At 33.7% G+C, this 17,069-nt stretch overlaps 1 protein-coding gene across 2 annotated transcripts in view; it reads left to right on the top strand.

Annotated features, from left to right (window-relative positions):
• CDH9 (cadherin 9) overlaps window positions 1-17,069 on the top strand; it is a 169,786-nt gene that overhangs the window by 132,243 nt on the left and 20,474 nt on the right. For both annotated transcript variants that reach the window (XM_033179264.1, XM_033179265.1), the window contains 4 exons: window positions 3,833-3,952; window positions 4,545-4,712; window positions 7,160-7,347; window positions 8,262-8,515. In XM_033179264.1, the coding sequence (XP_033035155.1) occupies window positions 3,833-3,952; window positions 4,545-4,712; window positions 7,160-7,347; window positions 8,262-8,515 (730 nt within the window). The remainder of the gene's footprint in view (window positions 1-3,832; window positions 3,953-4,544; window positions 4,713-7,159; window positions 7,348-8,261; window positions 8,516-17,069) is intronic.

The following is a 17,069-nucleotide window of genomic DNA, read 5'->3' as shown; positions in this document are numbered from 1 at the left end:
TGTGAAAGTTAGTTCTTATGATTTTGCACTAGATTCTCTGCTGGGTTTTAAATATAAAATGTCGAACAAATTAGATATGGACTCTGCCCTTAAAGAATTTGGATTTCACAGGAAAATAAACTTGTATCTAATAAAGCATGATTTCAATTCCTGGACATCTAATGAATGGACCCCTTATAATTCAACGACACTGTCTGAAAACATCACCCCTACTTCTCTTATTAGTGGCCCCCACACACAAACATTTATGTCAGGGGCACTGTTTACCCCGGTCCTCAAGTTAATGGCTGTCATTGCCCTATGGCAGAAGCAAAGAGTTGACTCTGTCCAAACCAGATTCATAGAGAGGTGTGAAGAATAAACTCCTTTTTCACTTTCTGTAACTTTCATTACCTTATTCTCACATTGAGCCAAGTCAAAATATTCCAGTCTGTTTTCTACAGTGCTCAAAAGGTAGGCCTTAGGCTACAGGGTAGGATAAAGCCCATACCATTCACCTTTTTTCTTTGTTTCCTCTAGTTCATAAAGTGATTCTGTTTCTTTATCTTTTAGTTGGTTTTACCATTATATCAACCACTTCAGACATATGGAAAGATAGATGATAGATATAAATAAAGATAGACAGCTAGAGATAAAGAGAATATGTGTGTGAGAGATAAAGCTTTTAAGTGTTATACAACGTAATAGGCTATAATGTATATTTTCTGACATTACCATGCCACAGAGTTGCTGTTTATAAAAGCAGTAAAGGCAGTATTTCCCCTCCTCAATACTGTGTCTAGAAAACCATTTAAATTAGTAACATTTATACTGCCTACGTAATCTTCTTATATAAATATTTTGTTGGAAGTTTACATAGAGAGATAATAGATAGATAGATAGATAGATAGATAGATAGATGGATGATAGATACAAGGGCTATGTTTTGGGGTCATGGGGTCATTTATATTTGCAATTTCAAATATTTCAAACACTAGATTCAAAACATTTTCATATTTGCATATAAGGCACAAATATAGAGAGATTTTTTCTTTTGTATATGAAGTTTATTTTGTATAGTGTAATAAACTGAATTGATTTAACTTCCTCTAATATGTGTAAATATATATGTAAGACCAACTGGCATAGCTTGGTCACATTGTGTAATCTAAACTTTTCTTATCTTTAAATAATAATAATACTAATATTGATGAATTTTTCTTCCATATCCAGAGGAATCTTTTGGTTCCCCAAAATCTTTCGCCACCAAGTTATTTATTTATTGGCTTTTAACATTTCTTCACGATTTACAAAATGTCTTTGGAATTTTTCCTAAAGATTATTAGTTGTATAGTTAAGTAAGTAATGAATTAAGACTTACAGTAAACTTCTTTGATTCCTTAAGATAGCTTCTACTTAAGATATATGCAAAACTCTTATAAAAATGTGAATTGCAAAAATAATGATCTCAAAATCGTGTTCATCTCTTTGATATGAGATGCAATATATAAATTTGTCATTCAAGTTTCACTATATTTTACTTAGTACATTTTTATCTTTAATATGAAAATAAAATATTTATTTTAAATAACTAAAGAACAAATAAAATTTATACATATTTTGGAAAATTTAGAGGGATGTAAATTTCCATGTGTATTCTCTTTTATTTTTTCTTTATAAACAAACATTTATAAAATTAGCATAAAACATATAAACCATTTTCTATTTAATTTTATTACTAAATACTTTTAACTGTGTAAAGAATCATTACACTTCTGAAAAAACTACAACTGTTTATTCCCTATAATCCAACACACTGTCTCTCAGTTTGCTAAAAAATAACATATCAATGATATTTTGTCAGTGATTACCAGTGTTTAAAAGCATTCTTAAGTATTACCAGAGCTCTGAGAGGTGGAACAAGTATTCTACATGTGTGCTTTCAGCTTTTTGGCCACATCATAGAGTTTATTTCTGTTGTTTATATTAACTTATTTATCTTTGTCAAGCATCTTGGCGTAACTTCAAAGATCATCTACCCACTAACAGAGCTAATAATCGAAACTAAAATTCCACAAAAACATTATTTGAAAGAGTCAAATAAATATAGAAGATTGTTTTTACCTGTACCTATTATGAAAGCTTACAGTAATGCTCACGTTTAAAGAAAAATAAAAGGGGTAATTCAAGAAACATCCTAAAATTGATGAAAAACTACTTGTATTTTCAGCATATTGGTAATGCTTAATAATTCATATTTCAATAACTTCCAATCGTGAAAACCACATTTATTCTAATATATATCATATAGGGTTATATAAAAAGGACATTACATGTAGATTTTTTTTAAAAAAACACTTTGTTGAATTTCTGCACATCATAAAATGATTTGTGTGGGGGAAATAAAATCACTTTATCATTTTTGCTTTCATCTAATAAACACATGGGTGGATAATTTTTTAATGATAAAAGCTTACAACTGGGATGGATTAAGTAAATATGTAATGTTTCCATTCACTCACAGGACACATCAATTCCATTACAGTTGAGAAAACAGGGGCCTCAAGAGACTGAGCTCAAGTTGTCATCGTTATGCTAATTAATTCTGAGAAAACATTAAAAAGACTTGCTCAACTCATGTGTTAACATTCAAATATATTGACAGGAAATGAGCTGTTAATATTGATCTTAATTACTATATATTAATTTTTGGAATTGGCATACACATATACACACAACATTTGAGAAACATCCACCGTAATTCAATTAGACAAGTTATTGAGTGTGTAATGTATGTGGGCTATTAAATTAGGTGGTAGGGCCAACATGGAATCTTCCTGTTTTCAAAAACTTTAAAATGTGTATAAGAGTCAGACTCAAACTTTTAGAAATTATGTAAAATATACTGAAAAATGTCCTACAATGTAGCTTTGTCCAAGGGCATACCTAGTAGGCTTCAGTTAAGGGTGATGTTAGAACCGTACTTCAAATCTTTACAGAAATTCAGGAAAAAATAATTTTAAAAATTCATCAATATATTTTATTATGTTGATCCCTGCTTTTAAAGCACTTCTATGTTTTGAAAGATTTGAAACAAAATTCAACATAATTTAAATTTAATGATATAAAATTAGATAGTAAGCTTAAATTGCAGTATTGATTGTGACACAGAATTACACACCATACAGCTTCTTTTGGAGAACAATGATTTACAAATGTGCATCAAATAACCAGTATTATGCAACATATCAATAGGGGTAATCATAAGCAACCATATTATATATATATTTAAAAGAGAGGCATAGACCCTTCATAGTTAGATATATCTTGGGAACAAAAAATATCTTGCAAGTCAATTTTACAGCATTTTGGTTTGTTTCTTCATAGAAATTGTCTCTTTATTTTTTATTTTATTTACCATTCACAGTCAAATATATCAGAGTAAAAAGCAGTAGCAGGTTAAAAAATGTTAGATTCATCTTTTAAATACATGTTTCCAGTTAGCGGTAAATGTATTAAATTACAAATTTCATGTGTGTTATATTCATTTTAAGAATGTTTGCCCTAAAACATTTCCAATCAATTAAAAATGCAATGTATTAACTAATCTCATTATATTCACCTTACTGATAAATATAGTTTGATACTTTTCTTAGATAAAAAAATTAAGAAATACTCAAGTTTATAGAAAATGAGAAAGAAAAGTAACTTTTTGGGGAAGTATCTAAATAAATTTCTTCAAACATACAACATTGTCTAATACAAAACACTGACAGCAACATATTTTTAAGAAAGATTATTTCAAATTTGGAAGTATGTAAATGTCTCTGTTTGGGGATGGGGTTTCATGTAGGTACATCTGTTATACAAGTAACTGCAACAGATGCAGATGACGTCAACTATGGAAATAGTGCCAAAGTGGTCTATAGCATATTGCAAGGACAGCCATATTTTTCAGTGGACCCAGAATCAGGTACAACATTTAAACTTGGCCGACTTCTTATTGTATAATACTTTAAGATGCATAATTAATTTAGAGATTTTAAAAATATTTTTAAACCATTATTCATTCAGTTTCATGTTTCTATTTGTTTCCTCTCATTATTGAATGTAAACAAATGCAAACTTTCTATTATTTCAATAACTTATTTGAACCCTTAGCTCTTTAAACTATTATTCATTGGGTTTAAATCTGAAACACTAAATACAAAATTTCACAGAGATTCAGCACATTATGTGGCATAGAGAATACTTACACCTTGAATGTGACAATGATCAAAATTAAACAACTGTATTTGTCTAAAGATTGTTGACTGAAGTTAATTTTTGTAATCAAAAAAAATAAATACATTGATTTAGCAAAACCCATTTCATGAACAATAGCCCATGGCAAAATCCTTCCTGTTCTGCGAATTATGCTAAAGTGGTTATGGATTGAAAGACATATTTAAATACATTGACATTTTATGTTTGTTATAATCAACTTCTGTAAAATGAATCTTGTCTAGCTTAATTTTAAAACTCAGCGATTTAATTGCAAAACTTTTGTCTGCTTTTTCCAAAAGGCGTAATAAAAACTGCATTACCAGACATGAGCAGAGAAAATAGAGAGCAGTACCAGGTTGTTATACAGGCCAAAGACATGGGTGGCCAGATGGGAGGCCTTTCTGGAACCACCACAGTGAACATCACGCTGACAGATGTCAACAACAACCCTCCTCGATTTCCCCAGAGTAAGGAATGTTTCAGTGATCTCATGTCCGAAAACTTCTCAAACACACTAGCCGAGTTTAATATTCACGCTTCATGCTAGCAGTTTTGCTATTGGTTTATGCATAAAGGAAAAACCACAATCCATTCCTCTACAAAAAGAAAAAAAATCACAATTTCCCACAAATAGAGAGTAATGGTGATGATTTTCATCATTTGGGGGGTATGTAGTGTGAGAGAACAAAGGATTAAGCTTCTCTGGCAAGTTTTTGTTGTTGTTGTTGTTGTTGTTGTTTGAGACAGAGTCTCACTCTGTCGCCCAGGCTGGAGTGCAGTTGCGTGATCTCGGCTCACTGCAACCTCTGACTCCTGGGTTCAAGCAATTCTCCTGCCTCAGCCTCTTGAGTAGCTGGGATTATCAGTGAGCGTCACCACACCTGGCTAATTTTTGTATTTTTAGTAGAGACGGGGTTTCATCATGTTGGCCAGGCTGGTCTCGAATGCCTGACCTTGTGATCTGCCTGCCTCGGCCTCCCAAAGTCCTGTGATTACAGGCTTGAGCCACCGTGCCCGGCCTCTCTGGCAACTTTTTAATTAACTTTTCTAACTTTGAAGCATTATAAAGTTTTCCAGACTTCCTTTCTCAACATTCACTAAGATTGTCTTAACATTTTCCTTTGGATCCTCTTCCTAATTAAGAGTGTGGACTCTCACGTCTGGCTATCTGGATTCAAATCCTGTGTCTCTCACTTGTCTTACCTCAGCTACCTTGTTTGCATGTAAAACTTAAAATCTCTTATCTAATTGATTGTGAAACACAGACTTCCTGATATTTTAAAAATATCAACGCAGATTGGCTTATTTAGCATCATTTTTATATTTTCCTAGTGGCCCATAGAGTTATGGTTTACCACATTTGTGAGGGCATTTTAGACATATTCAAGTTTGGTAGTATCTCTGCTACCAAATTATGAAGATTACATCAGTTAACACTCTTTCAGTTGTCACCATTTTAGGACGGACATTAAACCATGGATGCTTTGCATTTCATGACCTCCTGCAGAAAAAGATTTCCATTCTCTGCTGAAATTTGTTATTTTGCAGAGAATAAATACATAAGGAGTCCTATTTTGAAATATTCAATTAAAAGCTGAAACTTAAATTCATATCACTAATCTCAATACAGTAAAACAGTTTTCCAGGCAAATTATATTTAAAATGTTTTATCGAGCTTTGATTGGTGGACATATTTATATGATATATGTAAAACGATAAAGTTTGCTGAGAACATAAACAATAAGTCTAAATAACATAAACCTAAACTTTGCATTCATATTCCTTTATAAAGAGTAATACTCAATGCATTTTTAATTTGACATTCTGTAATTCTGCTATCTATAATAATGTTAACAAAACTCTGGAACTACAATAGTTAAGGACTAGATCCAGAGCTAAATTTATGTCATCCCTAAAACAAACCTATGAGTGAATTACTGTCATTATCATCCTTGTTTCTTAGATGCGGACATCAAAGTTTAGAGAATTTAACTAACTGGCCAGGTAGTCAGAATTCAAATCCAGGCAATTGGATTTATATATGCACATTCTTAATCACCAAATCAATTGGAAAGAATCTAGACTTTGAAGTCAGAAAGAATTAGTTTTTGCATTCTCCCTTTCCCAAGTCTGCAGGATAATTTCCTTAAGGCCTGCCCCTGAAGATGATACAGCTAAATTGGTCCTTTGAGGACTAGTGTGAGGATTAAATAAATTAGCATCTAAGCCCTTTGACCTTGTATGGACTGCACCACATTGTAAATGTTTAAAAATATTCCTGACCTTCATTAACATTAAAGTTTTTTTTTTTTTTTTTCTATTGTGTCTTGAATAGGTAGCCACAAACTAAAATGCTTTTAGGGACACCAGAATATAATATAATATTTGCGTGAACCTACAAAAAATAGAAAAATCCATGCCCCCTAAAATATATCACAACTAAAACAAACAGGCAAAAAAAAAAAAAAAAACATTGGTCTGTATGGCATTATTTTTTATTCCTGAATAAAATAATAAATGGATTTTTAAAATGTAACTGAATACATGTAAAAAAACTGTGATGACTGTTTTGAAAGCCCCAGATGAGCAGTAAATAATTGTTTTTCATGTTCTTTTAAGTCAAAACTACTGGATTCTTATATCAGGCCTACCATCTATAGTCTAAATAACCTTGGGACATTCTCTATTCTTTTTTTTTCTGGGACTTACACTTCTCATTTACAAAATGAGAGTGTTCTGTTTTATAAATTATTTTTCCAAATTAATAAATACATAATTTTCACAGCTTACAATTCAATATGATAAAAACTCTCCCTATTTAAAATTAACGTATTTAAGTTAAAAATGCAGAGGAAATGAAAGAATGTTGTTATCTAAAGATGAAATGTCAAAACAGCTCTTACTTAATTTACAGGTACGTATCAATTTAATTCTCCTGAATCTGTACCTCTTGGAACTCATCTTGGAAGGATAAAAGCCAATGACCCTGACGTGGGGGAAAATGCAGAGATGGAGTATAGCATTGCTGAAGGAGATGGTGCAGACATGTTCGATGTCATCACTGACAAGGATACACAGGAAGGGATTATAACTGTCAAACAGGTTTCCTTTCACTGTCTTCATTTTTTCATTGAGTGCTTTATAATTCATTTTTGCTTTTCAGTAAAGGGGGAAAAAGCCTGGGATTTATTTTCTCCCGTCTTTTACATGCTGTCTATCCTTCAGATAAATGGGAATAGCTACGATATCACTTCAAACAAGTTAAACGTCTTCATAATTGACACTTAAAACCTCAGTTGCTCATGCTTACACTAGAAAACAGTCAAATTAAAATTAGATAAACTTCAAGGTACTTGTTTGTATTTCTCCATAGAGGAAAAAATAAACATGCAGCCATCATTATCTCATGTACTTTTCAAAATATTTTCATTGTTAAGTGTGATGAGCTATTTAAATAAATACAACCTGAAGATGCTCTGTGTTTTACATTGGTTGCCATGATTTTCAATGCAGTGTGGGAGAACATTCTGAATCTTTACATCTAATAATACAGCTGAATAGTATCATTTCATATTGTCCTTATTTCACTTTTTATGCATATCTTACTTTCCACAAGCTCTCAAATAGTTGAAATAGAAATAAGTTTTATTCTATACTTCTATTTTATATTTCTCTTCTGATCGTTACTGTACAACTTTAATAGTGATAACATATATTGTATAAATCCATTAGTTAATACTTCATTTACATGTCACCAAAAAAAATGAAGCATAGTACTAAGTGAGCATCAAAATCAACGTGTATGCCATTATATTAAGTTAACCCTCCGTGAATAAGTGTATGGCAAAACACATAGTTATAAATTTACTGCACATACCTATGAAGCAACCATTGAGAAAGTCATTTAAACAGAATTGTTGGTATAATCATGATCGCTGGCTATTAAACTTTGAAATCGTCTTCCGTTGTCATATCTTCTGAATTACGCTAATTTCTTTTATTTTATTTAACTTCAGAATTTAGATTTTGAAAATCAAATGCTCTACACTTTAAGAGTGGATGCAAGTAACACTCACCCTGATCCACGATTCTTGCACCTGGGACCTTTCAAAGACACAGCTGTGGTCAAAATATCTGTGGAAGATATAGATGAACCTCCTGTGTTCAGTAAAGTCTCTTACTTGATAGAAGTAGATGAAGATGTAAAGGAGGGCAGTATCATTGGACAGGTTACAGCATACGACCCAGATGCCAGGAACAATTTAATAAAGTAAGTACTTTGAAAACATTTATTATGTTTTTAGAAATATAATAATCTCTGGGCCGGGCGCGGTGGCTCAAGCCTGTAATCCCAGCACTTTGGGAGGCCGAGACGGGCGGATCACGAGGTCAGGAGATCGAAACCATCCTGGCTAACACGGTGAAACCCCGTCTCTACTAAAAAATATGAAAAACTAGCCGGGCGAGGAGGCTGAGGCAGGAGAATGGCGTGAACCCGGGAGGCGGAGCTTGCAGTGAGCCGAGATCGCGCCACAGCACTTCAGTCTGGGCGACAGACTCCGTCTCAAAAAAAAAAAAAAAAAAGAAAGAAAGAAAGAAATATAATAATCTCACTATTTACCAACTGTGTGATAAAATGGTTGCACAATGTATAATCAAGCACAGTAGTAATACCGAACACTTCCAGAGCACAGATTCTTAGCTTGGCTGCCTTTGAAATGCTCTGGGTACAAGGTAGATAGTATTATAAACTTTTTTTGGAGATGATAAAACTGAGACTCCAAGTACTTAAGTAATTTGCCCATTGTTTATTAGCAAAGCTGAGTGTAAGAACCAGGCAGTTTAATGCCAGAGTCAATGATTTTAATACCTTTATCGTTGCTGTAGTCCTTGTCTCATTATCCCTCTTGGTTAAATAAAAGTTGACGTAAATAATGAACTAAATAAATTAGAAAAAAATGTTTTCCTATAAATTATGATTTTTTTTCTTTTGAAAATTGTTACTAAGGCCTAACATATATCAATTTTTTGAAGAATATTATGTCAATTATATTCTCATAACAGAGTATTGTTGAAGAGATAATGACATTTAAGTCAATAAGAAAGGTAAAGGTATTAATTTGTATAGTATATCTTTCCAAATTTTGAATATTTTTCACCATTTTAAAGGCTTTAAATATGTCAGAAACATAAATGAGTCTCATATATTGTTCAAAGGGGAATTTAAATGAAGTTGGGGCATATATAGATTAATGCATGGGATGGATAATGATAGGTGGATGTATGGAGGAACATATAGATAGCTGAAGAGAGAGACAATACATTAATCTGTTAAATATGTAGCTAACAAATTATCTAAAATTCTACTTTGCTTAAAATTTAGTTAGGGAAAATAAATGGTTAAATTCATTTCATGTTGTCCTTTACACATAGCAAATTAATAATCACAACACTAAATATATAACTATTTAATTTTCATTTTAGGACTATCAAAATATGTTAATTTACAAAGCAAACTGTTGCACTAAATATATTTTAATGATGATTTAATTTGTTGGTGAGATTAAGAGCACGTTAACCTTTGTAATTAAGAAACAGTTCATAAAAATCCAATGTGTAGTTAGTGCGTAGAGCTTACATTAGCTGGAAAATTAGGGTTAGTTTTAGGTTTATCACCGTATAATTCACTGAACATCTGTTTTTAAAAAATAAATTATCAGTATCAAATTATGTATTTGTTATATTGTTTAACATCATTTTGAAACACACCTTCTTGTTATTATTGGGGATTATTTTAGGCTGGCAGAATTTTTACCATAATACATAAAAGGTTTAATTTAAAATGTTCATATTGCTTAAAGTAAAACTCTTGAAATAAAATGAAAAATTAATCTAGCTGTCCAATGATCAATGTATATGCACTAGCATGTTCATATCCAAAGCAATGTATATTTGTGTTTTATTGAAATAGTATATGAGTGCTTGTTGGTGTCTTTTGTTTGAGGGTGTATTAGAAAAGAGTGTAAATTATTTTTACATTTTCTGCAGTACTGAAATGGAAATAAGTAATCATCTATTTTTTAAAGGACAAGGGGTTGGTCATACCAGTAGCTACAAACGCTCAATAAGGGTCTGTTTTTTATAGTTTTTGTCATGTTTCAAAAAAATCATCAACATTGGTTGTGTCTTTATTTCTCCTTAGTGCCTGTTGCACCATATGTCTATGCTAGAAATCCTACATTCATTTGAGAAGTAATCGATTGTAACTTTTTTCAGTGCAATCACACATTATCAGAAAACTGTAAACAATGACATTATATCAGCTTAGATGATGAGCCATGTTATTGCTGGACAATTGAACATTTTTGAGTCTAAATGAGACCAAGTTTTCATAATAATCCATGTTATCTTTTCTTCATTAATCTAGCATATTTGCTTATTAGGAATTCAGTAAATGCTGGGCACCTTGCAAGAGGCATGATACTCCTTCTAGGTCACCAAGGCTGTTTATTTTATAAAATAAATTAGCCACTTAGCCACTTTTGCATTATGCTTATAAAAGATACTCTTCTATAGTTTTGTTTTTCTATAATGTTTTGGTCTAAATTTGGTATAATGAAAGTACTGCTTCAGAGAATACAGTAGATATATAACATGCTCTTTAATTTTCCGAAAGATTTTGCATGGAATTATAATGTCTTCTTAATGTTTGGTAGGATTTAAAAGTGACAATATTTGGGGCTGTAATTTTGTTTTTTATTTGAGTTGTATCTACGTATTTTATTTCTCTAGTAGTTACAGAATTATTCTGGTTATCTAATTATTTAATTAGTTAAGTTTTGTTTTTAATTTTTCATCTCTCAGGGAATTTGTAAATCTCATCTAAGTTGTCAAATATATTAACATAAAGTTGTTCAAAATATTTTCACATTATCCTTTTGATATCTGTAGTGATGAAAGCTGTCTTTAATATCGTTAACTTTTATCTGCTTTATCCTGATCAGTGTGACAAAACTTTTTTGAAATTTATTTATTTTCTCAAAAATCTAACTTCTGGTTTTATATTGTTTTACTTATTTTTTTCTCTTTTTTAAAATTATACATTAAGTTATGTGATACATGTGTTTAACCAGCAGGTTTGTTACATAGATATACATGTGCTAGGGTGGGTTGCTGCACCCATCAAACCGTCGTCTACGTTGGGTATTTCTCCTAATGCTGCTATCCCTCACCTAGGCCCTCCAACCCCCGACAGACCCTGGTGTGTGATGTTACCCTCCCTGTGTCCATGTGTACTCATTATTCAATTCCCACTTATGAGTGAGAACATGTGGTGTTTGGTTTTCTGTTCCTGTGTTAATTTGTTGAGAATGATGGTTTCCAGCTATATCCATGTCCCTACAAAGGACATGAACTCATTATTTTTATGGCTGCATAGTATTTCATGGTGTATATCCAGTCTATCATTGATGGACATCTGGGTTTGTTCCAAGTCTTTGCTATTGTGAATAGTGGTACAATAAACATACGTGTGTATATTTCTTTATAGTAGAATGATTTATAATCTTTTGAGTATATACCCAGTAGTGGCATTGCTGGGTCAAATGGTATTTCTGGTTCTAGATCCTTGAGGAATTGCCACACTGTCTTCCACAATGGTTGAACTAATTTACATTCCCATCAGAAGTGTAAAAGTGTTCCTATTTCTCCACATACTATCCAGCATCTGTTGCTTCCTCACTTTTTAATGATTGCCATTCTAACTGGTGTGAGATGGTATCTCATTGTGGTTTTGATTTGCATTTCTCTAATCACCAGTGATAATGAACTTTTTTTCATACATTTGTTGGCCACATAAATGTCTTCTTTTGAGAAGTGTCTGTTTATATCCTTCACTCACCTTTTGATAAGATTGTTCATTTATTTCTTGTAAATGTGTTCAAGATTTTTGTAGATTCTGGATATTAGCCCTTTGTCAGATGGATAGATTGCAAAAATTTTCTCCCATTCTGTGGTTTGCCTGATCACTCTGATGCTGGTTTCTTTTGCTGTGCAGAAGCTCTTTAGTTTAATTAGATCCCACTTATCAGTTTTGTCTTTTGTTGTCATTGCTTTTGGTGTTTTAGTCATGAAGTCTTTGCCTATGCCTATGTCCTGGATGGTATTGCCTAGGTTTTCTTCTAGGGCTTTTATGGTTTTAGTTCTTATGTTTAGGTCTGTAATCCATCTTGAGTGAATTTTTGTATAAGGTGTAAGGAAAGGATCTGAATTCAGTTTTCTGCACATGGCTAGCCAGTTTTCCCAACACCATTTATTAAATAGGGAATCCTTTCCCCATTTCTTGTTTTTGTCAGGTTTGTCAAAGATCAGATGGCTGTAGATGTGTGGCATTATTGCTGAGGTCTCTGTTCTGTTCCATTGGTCTATATATCTGTTTTGGTGTCAGTACCATGCTGTTTTGGTTACTGAAGCCTTGTAGTATAGCTTGAAGTCAGGTAGCGTGATGCCTCCAGCTTTGTTATTTTTGTTTAGGATTGTCTTTGCTATAAGGGCTCACTTTTGGTTCCATATGAAATTTAAACTTGTTTTTTTCTAATTCTGTGAGAAAAGTCAATGGTAGCTTGATGGGGATAGCATTGAATCTATCAATTACTTTGAGCAGTATGGCCATTTTCATGATACCAATTCTTCCTCTCCATGAGCATGGAACATTTTTCCATTTGTTTGTGTCCTCCCTATTTCCTTGAGCAGTGGTTTGTAGTTTTCCTTGAAGAGGTCCTTCACATCCCCTGTAAGCTGTATTCCTAGGTATTTTATTCTCTTTGTAGTTATTATGAATGGGAGTTCACTCATAATTTGGCTCTCTGTTTGTCTGTTATTGGTGTATAGGGATGCTTGTGATTTTTGCATATTGATTTTGTATCCTGAGACTTTGCTGAAATTGCTTATCAGGTTAAGGAGTTTTGAGGCTGAGATGATGGGGTTTTCTAAATATGTAATCATATCATCTGCAAACAGACACAATTTGACTTCCTCTCTTCCTATTTGAATACCTTTTATTCCTTTCTCTTGGCTAATTGCCCTGTCTAGAACTTCCAATACTATGTTGAATGGATAGGAGTAGTGAGAGAGGACATCCTTGTCTTGTGCAGGTTTTCAAAGGGAATGTTTCCAGCTTTTGCCCATTCAGTATGATATTGGCTGTGGATCTGTCACAAATAGCTCTTTTTATTTTGAGATATGTTCCATCCATACCTAGTTTATTGAAAGTTTATAGCATGAATGGGTGTTGAATTTTATTGAAGGCCTTTTCTGCATCTATTGAGATAATTGTGTGGCTTTTGTCTTTGGTTCTGTTTATGTGATGGATTACTTTATTGATTGGTGCATATTGAACCAATCTTGCATCCCAGGGATGAAGCCAACTTGATCGTCATCAATAAGCTTTTTGATGTGCTGCTGGATTTAGTTTGCCAGTATATTATTGAGGATTTTCACATCAATGTTTACCAGAGTTATTGGCCTGAAATTTTCTCTTTTTTTGTTGTGTCTCTGCCATGTTTTGTTATCAGAAAGATGCTGCCCTCATAAAATGAGTTGGGGGGATTCCCTCTTTTTCTATTATTTGGAATAGTTTCAGAAGGAATGATACCAGCTCTTCTATGTACCTCTGGTAGAATTTGGCTGTGAATCCATCTGGTCCTGGGCTTTTTATAGTTGGTAGGTTATTAATTACTGCATGCATTTCAGAAGTTGTTATTGGTCTATTCAGGGATTCGCCTTCTTCCTGCTTTAGTCTTTGGAGGGTGTATGTGTCCAGGAATTTATCAATCTCATCTAGATTTCTTAGTTTATTTTCATAGAGGTTTTTATAGTATTCTCTAATGGTAGTTTGTATTTTTGTGGGATCACTGGATATATCCCCTTCATCATTTTTTATTGTGTCTATTTGATTCTTCTCTCTTCTTTATTAGTCTGGCAAGTGGTCCATCTATCTTTTAATCTTTTCAAAAACACAGCTCTTCAATTAATTGATTTTTTGAGGGATTTTTTATGTCTCTATCTCCTTCAGCTCTGCTCTGATCTTAGTTATTTCTTGTTTTCTGCTAGCTTTTGAATTTGCTTTCTCTTGCTTCTCTAGTTCTTTTAATTGTGATGGTAGGGTGTCAAGTTTAGCTCTTTCCCACTTTCTCATGTGGGCATTTAGTGCTATAAATTTCCCTCTAAATACTGCTTTAGCTGTGTCCCAGAGATTCTGTTACATGTATCTTTGTTCTTATTGGTTTCAAATAACTTATTTATTTCTGCCTTCATTTCATTATTTACCCAGTAGTCATTCAGGAGCAGGATGTTCAGTTTCCATGTAGTTGTGCGGTTTTGAGTGAGTTTCTTAATCCTGAGTTCTAATTTGATTTCATTGTGTTGTGAGAGACTGTTATGATTTCCATTCTTTTGCATTTGCTGAGGAGTGTTTTACTTCCAATTATGTGGTCAATTTGTGAATAAGTGCAATGTGGTGCTGATAAGAATGTATATTCTGTAGATTTGGAGTGGACAGTACTGTAGATGCCTCTTAGATCCGCTTGGTGCAGAGCTGAGTTCAATTCCTGAATATCCTTGTTAAATTTCTGTCTCATTGATCTGTCTAATATTAACAGTGGGGTGTTAATGTCTCCCACTATTATTGTATGGGAGTCTAAGTCCCTTTGTAGGTATCTAAGTACTTGCTTTATAAATCCGGGTGCTCCTGTTTTGAGTGCATATATATTTAGAATACTTAGCTCTTCTTTTTGCATTTATCCCTTTACCATTATGTAATGCCCTTCTTTGTCTTTTTTGATCTTTGTTGGTTTAAAGTCTGTTTTATCAGAGACTAGGATTGCAACCCCTGTTATTTTTTTGCTTCCCTTTTTCTTGGTAAATATTCCTCCATCCTTTATTTTGAGCTTATGTGTGTCTTTGCATGTGAGATGGGTCTCCAGAGTACATCACTCCTATGGGTCTTGACTCTTTATCCAATTTGCCAGTCTGTGTCTTTTAATTGGGGCATTTAGCCCATTTACATTTAAGGTTAGCATTGTTATGTGTGAATTTGATCCTGTCATTATGAAGCTAGCTGGTTATTTTGCCCATTAGTTGGTGCAATTTCTTCATGATGCCTATGGTCTTTACAATTTGGTATGTTTTTGCAGTGGCTGGTACTGATTTTTCCTTTTGATATTTAGTGCATCCTCCTGGAGCTCTTGTAAGGCAGGCCTGGTGGTGACAAAATCTGTTTGTTTGTAAAGGATTTTATTTCTCCTTTGTTTATGAAGTTTAGTTTGGCTGGATATGAAATTCTGGGTTGAAAATTATTTTCTTTAAGAATGCTGAATATTGGCCCCCACTCTTTTCTGGCTTGTAGAATTTCTACAGAGAGCTCTGCTATTAGTCTGATAGGCTTCCCTTTGTGTGTAACCCTACGTTTTCTTTGGATGCCCTTAACATTTTTTCCTTCATTTCAAACTTGGTGAAGCTAGTGATTATGTGTCTTGGGGTTGTTCTTCTTGAGGAGTATCTTTGTGGTGTTCTTTGTATTTCCTGAATTTGAATGTTTGCCTGTCTTGCTAATTTGGTGAAGTTCTCCTTGATAACATCCTGAAGAGTGTTTTCCAACTTGGTTCTATTCTCCTCGTCACTTTCAGGTACACCAATCAAATGTAGGTTTGGTCTTTTCACATAATCCCATGTTTCTTAGAGGCCTTCCTCATTCATTTTCATTCTTTTTTCTCTAATCTTGTCTTCATGCTCTATTTCACTAAGTTGATCTTCAACCTCTGATATCCTTTCTTCCATCTGATCGATTCGGCTATTGATACCTGTGTATGCTTCATGCAGTTCTCATGCTGTGTTTGTCAATTTCATCAGATCATTTATGTTCTTCTCTAAACTGATTATTCTACTTAGCAATTCCTCTAACCTTTTTTCAAGGTTCTTAGCTAACGTGCATTGGGTTAGAACATGCTTCTTTAACTCAGAGGAGTTTTACCCACCTTCTGAACAATACTTCTGTCAATTAGTCAAACTCATTCTCTGTCCAGTTTTGTTCCCTTGCTGGAGAGGAGTTGTGATCTTTTGGAAGAGAAGAGGCATTCTGGTTTTTGGAAATTTCAGCCTTTTTGCACTGTTTATTCCTCATCTTCGTGGATGTATCTACCTTTGGTCTTTGATGATGATCATCAACAGATGTGGTTGTTTGTGTGGATGTACTTTTTGTTGATGTTGATTCTATTCCTTTCTGTTTGTTAGTCTTCCTTCTACAGTCAGGAACCTCTGCTATGGGTCTACTGGAGTTTGCTGGAGGTCCACCCCAGATGCTGTTTGCCTGATTATCACCAGTGGAGGCTGCAGAACAGCAAAGATTGCTTCCTGTTCCTTCATCTGGAAGCTTTGTACCAGAAAGGCACCACCAGATGCCAGCTGGAGCTCTCCTGTATGAGTGTCTGTCCACCCCTGCTGGGAGTTGTCTCCCAGTCAGGAGGCATGCGGGTCAGGGACCCACTTGAAGAGGCAGTCTGTCCCTCATAAGAACGCTGTTCTGGGAAATCTGCTGCTCTCTCCTGAGCTGAAAGGCAGGACCTTTTATGTCTGCTGAAGCTGTGCCCATAGCCACCCCTTTCCCCAGGTACTCTGTCCCAGGGATATGGGAATTTTATCTATAAGCCCCAGACTGGGGCTGCTGCTTTTTTTCAGAGATGTCCAGCCTAGACAGGAGGAGTCTAGAGAGGGTTTTATACATTTTTTAAAAATACTTTTCTCTTTTATTATTTTTTGTTCTTTATTTT

The sequence above is a fragment of the Trachypithecus francoisi genome, unplaced genomic scaffold, assembly GCF_009764315.1.
Source record: "Trachypithecus francoisi isolate TF-2019V2 unplaced genomic scaffold, Tfra_2.0 Lachesis_group2, whole genome shotgun sequence".
NCBI lineage: Eukaryota > Metazoa > Chordata > Mammalia > Primates > Cercopithecidae > Trachypithecus > Trachypithecus francoisi.
Note: the sequence above shows the minus strand (reverse complement) of the source record. Positions and strands in the feature narration are given on the sequence as shown.